The sequence below is a fragment of the Crocuta crocuta genome, unplaced genomic scaffold, assembly GCF_008692635.1.
Source record: "Crocuta crocuta isolate KB4526 unplaced genomic scaffold, BGI_CrCroc_1.0 scaffold77, whole genome shotgun sequence".
NCBI lineage: Eukaryota > Metazoa > Chordata > Mammalia > Carnivora > Hyaenidae > Crocuta > Crocuta crocuta.
In genome coordinates, this window is record NW_027532172.1 from 7,120,733 (window position 1) to 7,138,890 (window position 18,158).

At 56.2% G+C, this 18,158-nt stretch overlaps 1 protein-coding gene across 3 annotated transcripts; it reads left to right on the forward strand.

Annotated features, from left to right (window-relative positions):
* The first annotated feature begins 2 nt into the window (after positions 1–2).
* Positions 3–14,015, forward strand: SLC38A3 (solute carrier family 38 member 3). Of its 3 annotated transcripts, none has more exons than XM_077777223.1 (16): positions 3–72; positions 7,570–7,723; positions 7,818–7,899; positions 8,071–8,186; positions 8,730–8,803; positions 8,887–8,979; positions 9,081–9,162; positions 10,263–10,345; positions 10,436–10,494; positions 10,691–10,855; positions 10,935–11,014; positions 11,292–11,392; positions 11,627–11,751; positions 11,836–11,980; positions 12,900–13,003; positions 13,094–14,015. In XM_077777223.1, the coding sequence occupies exons 2-16, from the start codon at positions 7,623–7,625 to the stop codon at positions 13,196–13,198; spliced, it is 1,515 nt and encodes a 504-aa protein (XP_077633349.1). In that variant the 5' UTR covers positions 3–72; positions 7,570–7,622; the 3' UTR covers positions 13,199–14,015. The 3 variants fall into 3 exon arrangements, with proteins under 3 accessions (XP_077633349.1, XP_077633348.1, XP_077633350.1); XM_077777222.1 differs by lacking the exon at positions 3–72 and adding an exon at positions 382–399; XM_077777224.1 differs by lacking the exon at positions 3–72 and adding an exon at positions 5,826–5,895.
* The last annotated feature ends 4,143 nt before the right edge of the window (positions 14,016–18,158 follow it).

An 18,158-nucleotide genomic window follows, 5' to 3' on the forward strand; every position in this document is an offset into this window, starting at 1 on the left:
GTGCTCAGCCGGGAGCAGAGCGGACAGCGCCAGCCTGAGCGGAGCACCGCGCGTACCCACCCGCCGGGCCAGGTACCGCTGGGGGCGCCGACCCCCAGTCCAGGGCACCGGGCGGGCAGAGCTCCACTGTGCACCCTCCCGTCCAGAGCCGGGCTATGGGCAGTTCTCTCACCCGTCCCGTCCCGGGCAGACGCCCCAGCCTCCAGCAAGCCAGAACCCCGCGCGCTCTGGGCTCAGGTCCGGGACCGGCCACTCAGGGCTCAGCTCTGAGCTTGAACTGGTATCCTGGCGAAAGGCATTTCGCCGCCTCGGGGCCTGCGGGCAGGGCTGGGAGGGACGGCAGGAGGTCAGCAGCTCTCGCGGCTGGGGCCACGGGACGTCTTGTCATGGCTTCGGACGGTGAGCGATGGGCTTCCTGAGGCAGGGGCTGCGGGGACTAGCTGGAGAAGGTCCCGGAGGGAAGCCTAAGAGGGCCCAGGAGCGGGCTCTGGAGCGCTGCCCCGTCGGGCGCCTGACAGGCAAATCTGCCCGGCTGGCACACCGGGAGTCTGGGTATATTTATCCCGGCTGCGTTGGGCAGGGGCTTGAGGGCAGATCGGGCCAGGCTGCCTGAGGGGCCGCGGGGCACATGTTGGTCCCAGAGCCCGTGCCATTTGCAGCCGGGCCAGCGGGCACGGCAGGCACAGGGCGCGTGTGGCTCCCTGGCCAGAGGGCGGGGCTCTGTGTGCTCTCCTTGCTGCCTCATTCCTCCGTGGGGGTATGAGAGCTGGCGCGGCGCACGCGGGCAGAGGCAAGGAACCAAAACCAGGTTTGCAGGAGCCCGCCCCCGCTCCATTGGCCCCTTCGATTGGCCACAGCGAATGCGTGCGTTTGTTTACACCCGGGGAGGGGGAAGCCAGGGGCGGGGCCTGTGGGAATCCGCCCTCTCCCCCACGGTGACCTGAGCCCTGAGCTCAGGTGTAGGCTCTAGGACGAGTCTGAAAGGGACTAAGTCAAAGGTCCTTGCACCTTGCACCCTGGGGGACTCCTCGACCCAGGTCCATCCTTCCTTCAGTGGCCCAGTCCTGTCCTTCCTTCCATGACTGCCTTGGGCCACTGTCCTGTCCCTGGAAGAGACCTTTGGACCTTCCACCCACTGTTTACTTCTGGTGTGGGAGTTCAGTTCCTTCGAGAAAGGAAAACTCTCAGTCTGGAGCAGAGAAAGATGAAGAGATCTGGGGACAGTACCATTTTGAGATGGGGAAGTTCTGCACAACCATGGAAGTCTTCCTGCAGGAAGCACTAGATGTAGGAGAAATCAGGGTTGGTGAGGCCAGGCCTGGCACATCTCCAAGAGGGATGGAATGACTGGAATCATTTCATGAGTCTCTGACCCCTTGGGGTTGGGGACAGTGGGCTGGTTCTCTGGGGAAGGGAAGGGTATATGTCTCAGAACCTTACTCTGTCTGGGCTCATAGAACCCATGTCCTCACTGGCTTTTCAAACCACTCTTTCTTTAGTACTGGTTCTTTTGGCCCTCATCACAACACCCCACACACACACCCCAGACCAGGGCTCCAGGTGGCCAGACCATGAGAATTGGTTGCTCCTGTCCTGGTGCCTGCTGCCCTAGCAAGTAGCCATGGAGCCTTGGGCGAATAGAGAAACTGAGGCACAACAGAACAGGCTGAGTGGCTCACAGTCTCTGGGTAGTGTCAGGGAAGGTTTTTGAGCTAAGCTAAGTTCACCCTGAAAGTCCAGTCTCGGTGTGAAAAAAACAGGCACTCATTCTGAGAGGATACCATGTTTTAGGGGAGTGGTTGGCTGCAAGGGAGATACAGTTTGGTATCTGTGTGCACAGAAAGCCCAGGTGGGATGTGTATACTATGCTGTAGTAAGATAGGAGCCCTGCAGGCATATGGTCTAGTTCAGACATGGCCAGGGGCCAGGAGCCACTCGGAGCTGGGCTGATACGGCCTGGGGGTTTGCCAAGGGCCTTGAACCCATTCTATTCATTTTACAACATTTATTGAGCACCTACTATGTGCCCTGCAAACATTCAGTCTGGTAGGTAGAGGGCTGGTCTTTGGATAAGAAGATAGATACGGAGGGGGGGCACCCTAGAGGACTAGGCGGGGCTTCTGGGGGCCAAAGGGAAGACCAGCTGCTGGGGCAGGAGGGGCTTTCCGGTCAGCAGCCTGGGGTGGCTTGGTTTTGAATTTCCGCTCTGCAGGCCACGTCCTGTACACAGCCTCTCAGCCGGCACGTCTGCACACGTGCATGGCTGCTGAGAATGGGGGTCACTTCAACTGACCATCACCTCTGTGTATCTTTTCCATTGTGTGGGGAGACAGTGCTGGACTGGGGACTGGTGAGCTTTCCAGCTGGGCCTGGCCATGCAGCCCTAGTGGGCTCAGACCCACCATCTGGATGTCCCTGCACCTAGCTAATGGAGGCATAACCTTGAAGGAACCTGCAAATGCCATGGCAGCCTTCTTGTGGGGTCCCTCAGGGCTCTGTCTGGCCATCCCTGCAGTGCCCGCCAGGCCAGCTGCCCATTCACCTGAGCCTCTGGCTCTCTCTTCCCTTCTCACTCCTTCTGGGACTCTCTGTCTTTCATTGGCTGTCTCCCTGTCTCTTTTTCCATTAGCTATCTCTGGCTGGTTGGCCATCTCTGCCTCTCAGCTCTCTGGTTATCTGTCTCTCTCTGTCTCCCTGTCTGAATGTCTATCCACCTCTCTCTGTGTGTATTTTCCTGTTTGTGTACCTATATCTATCTGCATTTCTCTATCTCCCTGTGCCTCTCTGTCTCTCTGTTCAGATCAGTATGCATGGACACATGCACTACATGTATGTGTTTTCTGTCCTTCCTCTTTCCTTCTCTCTTCCCTCCCTCTGCCTCTCTGCTTCTGCCTAACATTGGACGGTGCCTCTCCTCCAGGCCAACCTTGCCTTTAGCCTCTCCCCCCTTCCACCAGGGTCTCCAGTGAGTCCTGAGCTGCCCCAGGCCCCTGCTCCAGCTTTCCTTGGGGCCAGAAGTCCGGCTGTCCAAATATTTGGCCGCCTCCAGGGGATTCCGGGTCAGCAGGGAGGAGGATGGGCTGGCTGGCTCGGGGTCTCCCCTGCCCCTGGGGGGCCACAGGCACGTGATGTCCTGTCCTTTGCCTTGGCTGGGCCTCGGGCTGCATGTCCCTCTCAGCAGGCTGGCAGTGGGGGGAGGGGGCTGCTGCTGGCTCTGGCCCAGTCTTGAGCCAAGAGGTTCCAGCTGCAGCCTCCACTGGGGGAGCAAGGAGGGTCCTGGGCTGGGTGGGAGGGGAGGCCTAGGGATCTGGGGCTAGGCCCAACTCTAAGCATCTGTTGGGTGTCTAGCAAATGTACCCTGTCACAGGAAAGTCCAACTTCCGGCCCCAGCTGGGCCCCTCAGATCCTCCTAGACACTTCCGGATGCCCAGAACACTGAAGCACAGACCCCACACACCAGGGCCAGGGAGCTAGACTATGAGGGACTGGCGTTGCCGATACATCAATGTTCTGGGCCGTCTTCCTGTCCCTGGATGTGCTCTCTCCTCCATACCACCCCCCTCAGGACAAGCCGGGTGTTGATTATGAACTGGCCATTTGCTCAGTGTTGTTGACGATGAAGGAGTAGTGGATAGGGAACTGGATCTACTGAGGTCAAAATCTGGAGTTGTGGGTCTGGAGGAAGGGCTAGGGGTGCACAGGGCTGTAGTATTCTCCCCTGTTCAGAACACCGTCCCACATGCTCTATCCCTAGTCCCCTGACTAGCAATCGTCTCCTCACCAATCCCTGGGGCTGTGCCTTGAGAACATATAATTCAGACATGTCCATTGAATTTCAAATCTAGTTTCCTTGTTGATTGATAGCTTGTCCTAAGATGGTGTTCTCCCTCTGAAGCCTGGAGAAGCAGGTGGGCAGGGAGTGCCAGGATAGGAAGGACACCTTGTCTCAGCCAAGGAGGGGACTAAGGATGGCTGAGTTGGAATTGAGGGCAGCCTTCATCCCTGAGCCTTCAGGGATAACCACAGAAGACCCTCAGGCCAGGCCAGCTGCCTCTCCCCTGAGATCTGGGCCGAGGCTAGGACTGCCCATGTACCAGAAGCCTAGGGACCATGGAAACAAGTTCTATGGGGTCAGTGCCTCCATCAGCACAGGCAGCCCAGGACTGAGGGAAGAACAGTGTGGATGCCTTCCTGTAGCCAGCCTGCTACTGCAGACCCATTTGTGTCCCTGAGCATTAGGGAGGAAAGCAGGGCACAAGTCCCTAGTGGTTCTAAGGACCTCGATCCTGGGACAGAGAGGTATGTGTCCCATAGCAGCTGATACAAGCAGTGGCCCTGTGGTGGCCTGGATTCCTGGGCCTCAAAATCTTTAATTAGCCAAACTCAACACCTGCCAAGGTGTGCCTGACAAGTTCTCACCCTGTGATGCCCGCGTGGGCGAGCGTTACCTGCTGCACTATCCCTGTGGCTCCTGGCCTCTCCGGGCTCTTATCTCCCAGCAGAGCAAACAGGGCCCAGGACAGTGGCCTAGGCCATCGATTTCCTGCCCAAGTCCATGCTGAACCCATGACAGATGCCATTCTCATGATCTGCCCAAGGTCACCGTGACATCCCCACACTAGAGCCTGACCCCTCTCTGGGAGCCCATAGCACGGTTTGAGACGAAGGCCTTTGGAAAGATCCTCACTCTGTCCCCAGCTTTGCCAAACTTCATGGGACCCCTGGAGGACAGGAGGACACTGGGGTCCTGAGTGGGGAATACTCTGCCTGTGATCACACAGTAAGGCAGGACCAGGCCAGGACTCAGACTCCGAATGTCCACAATGAACTTTCTCAATAGCAGGTCAGATTCTGCTGGCAGCTTTTGTTAGGCAGAGACTATCCCTGAGTCCACCCTGACTCTTTGATACAAAGGAGGCTGGGAGGTGGCAGGCCTGAGGGATGGGACCTGTCAGAAAGGGCTGCCAGACTCAGGGAATGGTTGGGGGTCCACATGCCAGGCTAGCACTCCATTCTGGCCTCTTAGCCCTTAGCCCTGCCCCACATTGAAGTACAGACTCCTTGACCTGGCATTCAAGGCTTTGTCAGGTTTGTCTATAGCCATGGAACCTTCATTCTGCCTCATACCACACTTTAGAGGCTTTGCCCAATACTGTGCCCTCTGCTGAAGGCACTCTTCGCTATTCCACACTTTTGGAACTCCTCCTGGAATTTCAGAACTGGCTCCATCACCTCCTCCACCAGGAAACCTTGCTTGATGCCTCTTTCTCCCCCCATTTTTTGAGTCCCAGCACTATGTGGCCCATATTTAGTTGCTGCAGGAGCTATAGGGTAGGGGTTTTGTTTGGGGATTTTGTCCCTTCCAGACCAGAAGCCATTTAGGGAAGGATATTCCATGTCCTCTCTGGGATATCAAACCAGCCCAAGACCCAGCAGTGACTGGTTGTGAGTACCAGACAGGCTGTGAAGGTCTAGGCTTAGGTCTTGCCGGGGGGGTGGGGAACCTGGAGACAGGAACTCAGGGACTTTGGCCATGACCATGCCATGGACTGTGGTCTCCCTGGAGGTAGTGCTGGCTGCTAGGAAAGGATATTAAGGAGAGAAGGGTGCTTTGTCCAGGCTGCCAACTCAGCATACTCTGTGGGCCTGTCCCAGCCTGCCCAGGGTGGGAGGCCTGAGAAGGGCAACCCTAGCTAAGAGCCAGGGGGCACTCTGGAGTGACTCTGGAGATGAGGTGCTGGCATCTCCATAGGCAGCTGGGATCATTAGAGAGGTGCTGATGGTGAGGCTTAGGGCAGGGGCAGGAAGACAGGCTGACTTCAGCGACTCTCGTCCAGGAGAAGAGGCCACGAGAGATGTTCACATTGTCATGGTCCTGAACAGACAAAGCTGGAGGTGAGATGGATTCAGATGCCAGCATCAGAAGAAGGAGAGGCAGGCCGAGGGGCCCCAACTGTTCTAAGTGTGGGGTCCCCAGGACTGAGGTGTTAGGATCTGAATTCTGGCCTGGGGCTGCCCAGTGCAATGGTGGGCTGGTCCTCTGGTCAGTTCTGTGTGACTGCTGCCTCCAGGACACTGGGGCCTGAGACCTGAACCCAGCCTCTTGTCCCCACACATAGTCCAAGTGCTAAGACACCTGGTATTCTGGGTGCTAGCAGACCTGAGACCATCAGGATCCAGAATGGGGATGAGGGATTCAGGGTAGGATTCAGGATTCCCCAGTAGAGGGGGTGCCCTGGCATCAAGACTAGGCTCTGATAGGGACACCTGGCTGGCCCAGTTAGTAGAGCATGCCACTCTTGATCTCAGAGTTGTACCAACTCTGAGCCCCATGTTGGGTGTGGTGATTACTTAAAAATAAAATCTTTAAAAAAAAAAAAAAAAGGCAGAGGCTCTGGCTGACCTGCATGGCAGGGCTGCCCCCTCCCTAGGGCCTTAGCTCTCCTTCTGGCCTTTCTGGCCTTCAGGATGTCCTTATAGATCCTGGGGCACTGTGCCCGGGTACCTTCTGGGCATGGGGTAGCTGGTTCCAGCCCCAGTGATGGGTGGGGGGCAAGGAGGGGAGCTGGCTCCTTAGAGGCTGTGCAGAGCCATGCCCGGAGGGCAGGGAAGTGAGGACTGATCCAGTGGCCCAGGCTCCTCTGTAGCTGCCTGAGTGCCTGGCCTGGGGTTCTAGGAAATGCGGAATCTGCTCAAAGGGTCCACTACTGCAGGGTGGTCAACTAAAAGGTAGGGGGACTCCCCTAGCAGGGGAGGAGAGGCTTGAAGGAGAACATGGCTCTGAGGCCATGGTTGTGTGGAGCGTAAGGCCTGTGTGGCCCAAAGAATTCGGCCCTGGGACACTCATTTCCTGGAAGGCCCCCTAAGGGCCCTTTGCAGCCAGGCGGGCAGGGCCCAGGTGTCCAGCCACCCAGCACCGCCTCAGGCCTCCTGGCTCCGGGGGGGTAGTCTTTGCGCCTGCCGTTCCCAGCGCCAGCTCTCAGACCACAGAAGGCCCTTTGTTCTGGCTGCCAGCAGTGCCCGCCGGGCGGCTGGGAACAGGGCCCACAGCCCTCACCCTCTCCCGAGGCCTCCAGCCGTCGCGCAGTGCCATTCTAGGTTGGCTAGGAGGCCCCTGGCACACAGGGCCAGCACAGGAAACTGTCTCCCGGTGTTAATGTCAGGGAGGAGGTGTCAGTCCAGGGCCCACCCCCAGCGCTGGGTCTGGATGCCTGGGACTCAGCATCCTGGGGTCCAGGCACCACTGGGCTCTGAACTCAGGTCATCCAGCTGATCCTCACTTCGCAGATGGAGAAACTGAGGGCCCAAGGGCTTGCCTGGGCTGGTATGTGAGTGGCAGTGGGGGGCACTACATATGGCCAAGGTGTTCCCTGAGGATGTCCTGGAGAACTCAGGTATCTGAGCTCTACTCCCCCAAAAGCAAGTCCCAGGGAGGCAGCAGGCACAGCTGCATGTGCACGTAAGTCCTGAGTGAGCTTCTGGGGGTTCCGATAGGCTGTAGACTCCCCGTGGGACACTGGGCCATGGGTCCTGGGAGAAGGAATAACCGGAGGGACCATTGCCCTGCAGACCTTCGACTGTGTTGGTGTGAGAGCCAGTGCTCCAGGTGGTGGCCCCTGACCATGGAGGCACCTCTGCAGACGGAAATGGTGGAGCTGGTGCCCAACGGCAAACACTCAGAGGGGCTGCTCCCAGTCACCACCCCCACGGCTGTCAACCAGAGGTGAGCAGAGGAGGGACCCAGTCATGGCTCAGGGCAGGGCAGGGTGCAGAACAAGGGTTGGAGCTGAGCTGCCTGCTCTGGCCTGTGCCTGCAGGGTCGAGGGCCCCAGACGGAGCTGTGCTGAGGGCGAGGGCTTCCTACAGAAAAACCCCAGCAAGGAGCCGCACTTCACAGACGTGAGCTGGGGGCGCAGTGGGGGGTGGGGGGCTTGGGAGATTCCACACAGTAACGAAGTGCTCTGAGGCAGCGACGGGAGGCTAAGGGACAGTGAAGGGAAATGCTGAGATGCTCTCCATGCTTCGCTGACTCTCTCCCCTGCCCCTTCCATCTTACTCTGGTGCCTGCAGTTTGTGGGGAAGACTTCATTTGGGATGTCAGTGTTCAACCTCAGCAATGCCATCATGGGCAGTGGCATCCTGGGGCTCGCCTATGCCATGGCCAACACGGGCATCATCCTTTTCCTGTGAGTGCCTTCAGTGAACCCTCTAAAGACAGGAGCCCTAAACAGTCCACCAACCATGACCTCCCAGGACCCAGGCTGCGGTGGGTGGGCTCAACCCAAACCATGACTAAAAAACGCAGCCCTGGCCAGACAAATATCCCTTATTTCCCGGTAAACCCGCTGAGATTATGACACAGGCAAGCCTAACAGACCTGAATCTATACTTCTACCACCCTTTACACGTGATGAACGAAGCCTCATGGCCAGGACTTGTGTGGACACATGTGTCCTTACCTGGGAGTTCTGCCCTGCAGTCTAAATGGAAAATATGTTTATTCCAAGAACTCAAGGAGGTAGTGCTCAGCGGGCCCCTTCTGGGTCATAGTTTACCCTGGGTCAAACCAGGTGGCGTTTACCCCTGCCGGTGCCAGTTGAGCTTGTATCCACACCTGTTGGGGGTCCAGACATGTGGGTCACAGACCCACACACCCAGGCCTCCCAGAGCTCATTGTCCCTGCCAGCCAGGGAAGCCCCCAGTAGCTTCTTTTTGCCCATCTTCCCCAGGTTCCTGTTGACAGCCGTCGCCCTGCTCTCCAGCTACTCCATCCACCTGCTACTCAAGTCCTCAGGGATCGTGGGTGAGCTCCCAACCCAGCTTGGAGCAGGGGAGGGCTGGGCTGGGTAGAGCACTCCTGACTATTTTGACTCCCTGCCCCCACAGGTATCCGTGCCTATGAACAGTTAGGCTACCGTGCCTTTGGAACCCCAGGAAAGCTGGCAGCGGCCATGGCCATCACACTGCAGAATATTGGAGGTGGGTCTGGCAGGCATACCCAGTCAGGCAGGGGGCAGGTGGGCAGTCTGAAGACTGGCTGATTTGGTTGATCCCAGCACCTGCTCACCCTTCTCCCCCAGCCATGTCCAGCTACCTGTACATCATCAAGTCTGAGCTACCCCTTGTCATACAGACCTTCCTGAACCTGGAGGAGCAAACTTCGTGAGCCCCAGGGTGGGGCGGGGCTGGGTGAGGGTGGGAGGGAGGCCTTGGTCTACCCCTTCATGTGTGCCACTGGCTTGGGAACCCAGGCTGGGGTAGTGGGGGAGATGAGACAGTGCCTGCACGTGAATGCTGGAGGGGCAGAGAGCTGCCAGCAGAGCTAACATTCAGTCTACACTCGTTTAAGAGGCACCTAAGGGAACCCCCTAGGAGGGACAGTTGGGGTAAGAGGTGGAGTGAGTCAAAGGAAGCTGGGACCCTCTTGGGCCAGGACCCAGCCTATGAGAATGGGAGGACCTGTGAGCCGCGGGCTTAGCTCTAAGCGCCTGCTATTCCTGAACACGGCTTGGGTTTTAGCCACCGCTCCCTCCCCCCACCAAGAAATTAAGCCCGTGGTGTCCCAGTTGCCCATCCCCAGTTTAGCCAGCACTGATGGAATCAACCGTGCTTTGTGGGTGGGGACAGAGAAGACAACCAGGGCCTGCCCTTGACCACACAGTCCAGGCAAGCAGAGGGGGTCTGAAGTTGAGAGCAGCTCTGGGAGGAGGGAAACAGCCAGGATTCTTCTCCCCATCCCTCCCCCAAGTCCTGGGAGCCTTTCCCAAGGAGTTGTCCTTTGGGCTTCCCTGAGAAGGAGGGGGTCATTCTTTATCTCTTTAGTTCTCTGCGCTCCCTGTCCATTGGTGGAGGCAGGGGGTGCAGGATGATGCAGGATGCAGATGCCAGGAGGGACCACAAGGGGCACAGGGTGTTGGAAAGTCCCTGACACCCCCATGGAAAATGTTCCACCCCCCAACCCCCCCAGAGCCAGGTTCTTTCATCCTACCCACCTCCCTGGGCCCCTTGGAGCCACTCCCTGGGGAAGCTGGACCCAGACCTGTGGGTCCTGAGAAAAACAACAACAGTGACTGTAACCCTAATGGTTACCAAGCCAAGAGCTGAGCTCCTTAGTTCTCACCTCACATAGGAGGGTGCTGAAAGAATGTCCATTTCACAGAGGGGAAAAGGGAGACTCAGAGCTCCACTTAGGTACAGAGGCAGGCAGCCCTGCCCATGGCTGAGTGGACTCTGATGTTGGCTCCCCACTCCTGCCCCTGCAGGGACTGGTACATGAATGGGAACTACCTGGTGATCCTAGTGTCTGTCATCATCATTCTGCCCCTGGCACTGATGCGACAGCTTGGTGAGTGTGGCAGGGCCAGGGCCTTGGAGGATTGTTAGAGAAGTGCCTGGGAGGGGACCCCAGTCTCACAGCCCTTCCCCCACTTTGCAGGCTACCTGGGTTACTCCAGCGGCTTCTCTCTCAGCTGCATGGTGTTCTTCCTCATTGCAGTGAGTCACTCTCCATGCTGGTGGTGTGAGGGGACAGGTCTCTTGGGGGGCTCCTCTGTCAGGGGCAGCGGGCAGGTCTTTCTGGGAAGCCTGGGTCAGAAGGCAGCTCCTTCTGTCATGATCTAGATGTGGCTTCATAGTGACTCCCAGGCAAGCCTAGTCTGGCTCTGATACCCCCATCTTCCCTGCAATTCAGGTCATCTACAAAAAGTTCCATGTGCCCTGCCCGCTGCCCCTCAACTTCGCCAACATCACGGGCAATGTCAGCCTCGTGGAGGTCACTAAGGAGGAGGCTCAACTACAGGCTGAAACAGAAGCTGCAGCCCTCTGCACCCCAAGTTACTTCACACTGAACTCACAGGTTCCAACAGGCTGGGGCAGGGGCTACGGGCTGGGTGAGAGTGTGGGGCTGCCCTGACGCAATCGCCCTGTCCATCCAGACAGCATATACCATCCCCATCATGGCCTTTGCCTTCGTCTGCCATCCCGAGGTGCTGCCCATCTATACAGAGCTCAAAGAGTAGGTGTCTATGGTTGCAAGGGGGGTGGCTGCCTTAAACTGGCTTGGAGAAAAGGAATGTGGTCCTGTCAGGGTGGGGGCAGTGGGGCGGGAGTGACAGGAGCCAAGTCACTTTGTCAAAGATTTCCATGGCTTCCATGGGGGACGACTGGGGGCAAGGAGGAGACTTCCTCGGCAGCCAGATGGTGAGAGTGTGGTGTCAGAGAGACCCCAGGGCATATGGGGATCTCTGATGTGGCCCAGCTTGGCACCCATCCCCTCCCTTGCTTCCCCAAAGCCCCTCCAAGAGGAAGATGCAGCACATCTCCAACGTGTCCATCGCCGTCATGTATGTCATGTACTTCCTGGCTGCCCTCTTCGGCTACCTCACCTTCTACGGTATGGCTGGACCATGGGGGCAGAGGCAGAGGCCAGGCTGGGGGGCAAGGGGCTGGCCAGTGACCATGGCACCCTGCATACTGGAGGTGCTAATTAGGTGTGTGATGCCTAACTGTGCCCTACAGCTGTGGAGGTGAGTCTGTTGCCACTTCCCACAGTGTCAGGGTCAACCCAAGTTCAGAGCCCATCCCCCTCCTTGGGCCACCTGCTGACCATCCTCCCTGCCTGCCACAGACGGGGTGGAGTCGGAGCTACTGCACACCTACAGCAAGGTGGACCCATTTGACGTGCTGATTCTCTGTGTGCGTGTGGCCGTGCTGACGGCAGTCACACTCACAGTGCCAATCGTTCTGTTTCCGGTGAGCCAGTGGGCAGGCAGACCAATGGAGGGTGGGACTGATGGAGCTGACAGAATGATGACTCTTCCCACCCCTATCCCCCAGGTGCGCCGTGCCATCCAGCAGATGCTGTTTACGAACAAGGAGTTCAGCTGGGTGCGGCACGTGCTGATTGCCATTGGCCTGCTCACTTGTATCAACCTGCTGGTTATCTTCGCTCCCAACATCCTGGGCATCTTCGGGGTCATTGGTGAGTGTCTGGCCCAGCTGTGTATAGAGGCAAGACACTGGCCAGAGAATTTTCTATCTGCAAATCCTGGCAGATTCCTGAGAGCATACCCTACCTTTAGTGATGGTTGCTGGCCATGTGCACAGCTTGGCTTCCTGTCTGAGATTTTGTCCTTACAGCTATTCTAATCCCTTCTGAGGCTCAAAACCAGAGTCAGTTCCCCTTGCTGAGGGATGGGGTGGAGCCCAGGTGCCAGGGACCTCCACAAGGATCTCATTGGGTCTTATCTCCATTTCACATATGAAGAAACTGAAGTCCATAGTGATTAAGGGAGTAGCAGAGGCATACAGCTGGTAAGTGGGGGGTCTTGATTTAGCTCTAAGATCATGGGACTATAGGTTCAGTGCTGTGTCCACTGTCTCATTCCAGTTGGGACTCTAAGGTAGAAAATCAGACAATTCTGAGACAACTTCGGGGTGACCCAACTCAGGAGACTGACTCTCCAGCTCAACTCTGCAGGGACCAACACACAGATCAAGGGGCTGATTGTCATGGAAATCATATACATGACTATAGGTTCTCTATATCCAAAATCTGACTCAAAATGATTTAAGCAGAAAGGAATGTATTTTTAAATAATGAAAAAGCCTTCAAGAATAGCTATATCTCAGAGCCCGATATCTTCAAGGCTTTGTCTCTATCTCTTAGCTTACCTTTTCTCTTTGCTAGCTTCATTCACTGACAGATTCTTCGACTGCTAACAGCACTAGCTTTCCATCCAGGTGGACAGAGAACAAGGGGAGGGACTGGTGGGCTCTCTGGAATCAGGTAGAGCTCTCAAGTTGAGATTCCCCCAGCAAGGAATCACTGATCTCGCTAAAGGACTGAAGGGTCCACCCCTGGACCTCAGCCAAAGCTGGACATATCTCATTCTTTGCAGGTGCCACATCTGCCCCATGCCTCATCTTCATCTTCCCTGCCATCTTCTACTTCCGCATCATACCCACTGAGAAGGAACCTGCAAAGTCTACCCCCAAAATCTTGGTGCGAGGATCCTGGAGGCTGGTGGGCTGGTGTGGGGCCGAGGGAGCTGCCCTGACCTCACACCTGACTCTTGAACTCCTGACTCCATAGGCCCTTTGTTTCGCTGTGCTTGGCCTCTTGCTGATGACCATGAGCTTGAGCTTCATCATCATTGACTGGGTGTCAGGGACCGGCCGGCATGGAGGAAGCCACTAGGAAGACCCCTGGCCTGTTCTGTCTACTTGTCCAAGTACCCCTGTCCAGAGTCTTCAGCCCCTGCTCCCATCCAGTGGCCAGTCAGGGGGGAGGAGAAAGACGTGGTTAACACTATGGCATTTGGCCCTGCTTCATGTCCTCTCTGTGGAAGGTTTTTGTAACAGCCAGGACCAAGGCCCTTGGGCTACTACCTTGCTGGGCTCCCGGGCTGCAGCGGCTTCCTGAGTTGGGAGCAGGGTGGGGCTGTACCTTTGCTCCCTTCCTGTTGCCTCAGATCCCACTCAAGCCCCTGCCCTTCTTGCACAGATGCACACACTGAGGCCCAGCAGCTGCCTACACAGCCTGTAGGGCACAGAGAGTTGGAACCCAGGCCTGCAGCCATCTCCCCACCTTGCTGCTAGACCTTGGTCTGCTCTCTGGGGTCTCATCTCCCTCAGCACACTTGCCTTCCCCCACTTGTGTCCCTGAGGCCCCTTTCAGTCACTTGGACTCAAGCCCTTGGATACGCTTGTCTCCTTCCCATCCCCACCACCAGAAGCAGACCATGCCCCATACCTGGAGCCAGAAGGTTCTTTTGAATGTGAGGCTGGTATGGGCACCCCCAAGGACCCCTACCCTGCCCCTTCACCAGCCCTGGGGAGGCTGGGACTCCCCCCACTCCAAGTTTGGGCCATAGCTCACATTCCATTTCTGGGAGAAGAAAGAGGCTGGGGCCCAGAGCATCTCTGCCCCTGGGAGCCAAAGACCCCAGGGGCTGGTCCGGGGTAGGAGTGGAGAGGGTGTCAGCTCCCTTTTATAAATATTATACATAAGACCAGCTATGTTGTGTATTCTTGATCCCCATGGTCACTGTGCTCCTGGAAAGTGGGTAGAAGTGGGGACATGGATGGTAATGGGAGCCTCTCCTGCCTCTTTTCCTGGGATGAGGGTGGGGACAGGCCCCCTTCCAAACCAGCCAGTGGCATGCTCAGACCCAGCTCTGGACCTGGGCCAGGCTCAGCACAGACCTGCTTTCTCACGGGGTGAGGTGGGGAGGAATTAATGAGGCCCCAGGAAATGGGACAGAGAGAGGCCTCCGGAAGGAGGCAACGTGAGGTGCATCCCCAGTAGCTCCAGGGAGGGTCTGAGCGAGGGGGCAGCTGAGCCCTGCAGAAACCCTGCCGAAGGGCCCCCTGCCCTCCCTGGCTGCCATGTCAACCCTCTGCCAATACCTTGAGTCTGGGGACAAAAATCCAGGCTGTGACCTGTCAGGCGGATCTTCTACTAATAGTAAACCCACTGTGAATAAAGGTGAGTTAGTGAGTTCCTGTGTTTGGAGCCCTGAGTTTTGAGTAGGGGGTCCAAGGCAGGGCGGGACTGGCCTAAGGATGCAGGGAAGCCCCAGGTGCCCTGACCCCGACAGAAGTAAGAAGCTGCCCATTTCTTGGGGTAGGCCTCAACCAGCTGGTACCCGGCAAGACAGAGCTGCCTGGGCCTTGGCACCAAACCCTCATTAGGAGAGACCCTGCACCCAGCTAGACCGCCAGGGAAAGGGCAGCAGGAAAAATCCAGTTTGAACTGGCAAGGCAGCTGCCAGCTTGGGAAACCCCTGAAGAAAGAATTTCCTCAAGCTGGTGGCTGCTAGGCCCATGGCTGTGCCAGCTGATCAGAGGGGGGCTTCCTGAATCTAGTTTCCTTCAGTCCCAGGCGCCTGACTCCAGCCTGGGGACTTACCCAGGAGCCCTGCAGCCCCAGAAAAGAGCTGGCCGCCAGCCGAGAGGTGGCTGCAGCCCAGAGTGTCCTGATGTGAGGGGCTGCCCTCTGGGGGTCTCTGGCTTCCTCCGCATTAGATTAGGTCATGGCCCTGCATGGAAGTTTTGGCTGTTAGAGAGCGTCAGGCAGTAGACGACAGGGTCCATCCTGCTGACAGACCTTGGGGGTATTTTCCATACGCTGTCTGTTCGAGAAAGGCTGCAGGTCAGAGCAGCAGCAAGACTGCCTAGATTTCCTAAAAACCCCAGGCCTGGCTTTAGGCCTCTCAGACCAAGAGGATGTGCTGACAGTAGGTCCACCTGCTTCACACACACACACACACACACACACACACACACACACACACACACACACACACACACACACACACACACACACACACACACACACACACACACACACACACACACACACACACACACACACACACACACACACACACACACACACAGATGGGGTGGAGGAAGGACTCTGGCCCTGCAGAGGTCTTCTCTGTCTGCCCAGCAAGGTCTCCTCCAACATGGACCATGAGCAGCATTCTCTAGGGGGAAGGGGCAGGCAATGTGGCCACTAGACTATATCCAAAAGCCAACTGTCCACATAGTTAAGCAATTTTGAATTTCCTAGGTCTTTTTCTTTTTTCTTCTTCTTTCTTGCTTTTTAAAATTTACTCTGTTTGGAATATGAACAAGTGAAAGCAGCCAGAAACTCCAGCACAAAGGTCTTCCATATTTATTTTCACTGCTTTTCTTATGACCACTTGTAACAGCAAAACAAGATGATATAGACCAGGAAAAGGAGCCGGAGCCTGGGCCTTGGTCTCCTCTGACCAGCAGCTTCCCCTGCCCATACCCTCCTCACCTGTGTGCATATGCGTACATTCACCTATTGATGGAAGAGGGATTCATTCATTCAACAAATATTTATTAAGAATTCTCATGTGGGGCGCCTAAGTGGCTCACTTGGTTAAGCGTCTGGCTTCGGCTCAGGTCATGATCTCACGGTTGGTGGGTTCAAGCACCACGTCGGGCTCTGTGCTGACAGCCAGCTCAGAGGCTGGAGCCTGTTTCAGATTCTGTGTCTCCCTCTCTCTCTGACCCTCCCCTGCTCACGCTCTCTCTCTCTTTCTCTCTCAGAAATAAATAAAACATTAAAAAAAAAAAGGATTCTCATGTGCTAGGCACCCTTCCAGCACCTGTACACACAGCAGTGAACAAAATGAAGGCCCTTGCCTTCCTCAAGCTTACATTTAGGGTGGGGGATTGAATTCAGACCAGAAACAAGAAATGTAATCAGTAAGTTACATCATTTGTTAGGAGATGGTCATACCATAGGGACTAAAAATGGCAAGATAGGAGCAACAGAGAACAGGGTATCTGGAGCTGGGTCAAGGTGGGCTTCACTGCGTATGTGTTGCCGAAGCGAGCACGAGGTGGGCTTCACTGTGAAAAAGATGTTTGATCAGAGATTTGGAGAGGGAGGAAGTCATGTGGATGTCTGCAGGGAACATTCCAGCCAGAGGAATCAACTGGTGCAAAGTCCAGAGGCAGACCATACCTGTGAGAAGAGCAGCCAGGAAGTCATTGTGGCTAATGTTGAGTGAGGCCGTAGAGGAGAGAAGGGGCAAATGGGGGCTTTTGAGAGGAGATTCTGTGGGGCCTTGTCAGCCACCATAAGGGCTTTGGACTTTTCTCTGGGACAGGTGAGACCCAATGCCAATTCTTGGACAGGGAAGGGGCAGGATCTGATTTGGCAGCAACTCTAGATTATTCTAGCTGCTACGCTGAGCTTAGACTCTGGGGTGGGTGATGGGGAGCCAAGGGTGACACTGACTGACATAAGGGCTATTGCAGTTTCAGACAGACATGTCAGGCAGCTCAGCCCAGGTGGCGGCATAGTTGGGGTGAGATGCTGGGCATGTGCCGGAGGTAAAGGCAGCAATGTTCCCTGATTATTGGCCATGGGGGTGGAGCGGGGCAGAGACAAGTCTAAGGTGACTCCAAGGGAGCAAACTGCCATTGCACCCTCTGAAGGAGGCAGTTCTTGGGAAGGAGATCAGTTTTGCCCTTGAAAAGTCTTAAACATCGACTAGACATCAAAGTGGGGATGCCAAGTCGGCCACTGTGTATGTGACTCAAGTGCAGTAGAGTGGCCAGAGCTGGAGCCACGGTCTGGGAAGCAAAGCCAGTGGACAGTACTTCAGGCCAAGCACCTGGATGAGATGAGGGTGGTGAGTGGAGACAGAAGGCAGCAGTCAGGACGGAGCCCTGGAACACTCCTGTTAGGAGATAGGAGAGATGAGGTGGAGTCAGAGAAGGAGCTAAGCAGGGGGAGCCGGGAGATGGGAGGAAACAAAGGAGCAAGAGGGCATGCGGGAGCCAGGCAGGGGTCAAATGCTCAAGGAGGTGAGCGTGGAGCTTCAGCTGGGTTCTGCAATGTGTGGGTCACGGCTCTTTTGTGGAGGGAGGGGCAAGCCTGACTGGAGTGGGTAGAGGAGGGAGAGATAGGACTGGTAAGACTATAATGTTTTTGTTTTGTTTTTTTGAGAGAGAGGGAGAACAAGTGGGGGAGAGGCAGAGAGAGAGGGGGACAGAGGGTCCAAAGTGGGATCTCTGCTGACAGGCTGACAGCAAGCCTGATGTGGGGCTCCAACCCACAAGCCCCGAGATCATGACCTGAGCCAAAGTTGGGCATTTAGACTGAGCCACCCAGGCGCCCTATGAGTGGTAAGACTATAGACTGGTAAGACCTGTGTGAAGTGAGAGGAGCAGGGCCAACAGAGGCTTTTAGGAAGACTAGGAAGAAGTTACTGACGAGAAGAGATTGGACCATGGGTGGGAGGTACATAAAGGCCAGGGCTCTAGAGATACTGGGCTAGATGACAGTAGCTGAAGGTTGAACAGCTGGCATCAGGGTATACAGGGTGAACACTGCCTGGCCAAGCCCTGGTAGCCAGGGACATGGAGGAGCACATGGAGGGACCCAGAGGACTCATCCAGATGTCTGCCTTGACCTCAGTTTAAAGTCATCCAGCAACTGACTTTCAAACAACCTGGAACAGGAAGAATTGACTCGAAGTTACTTAGAAAGAGCAGCCCTGGAAGAAATCTGAAAGAATAAAACTGCTTTCAAAACCACATAAGGCTGCAAACCTGCCCTACCAGGCACAGTGGGACCTGGACAGGATTAGACCGTGATTTGATCTCCC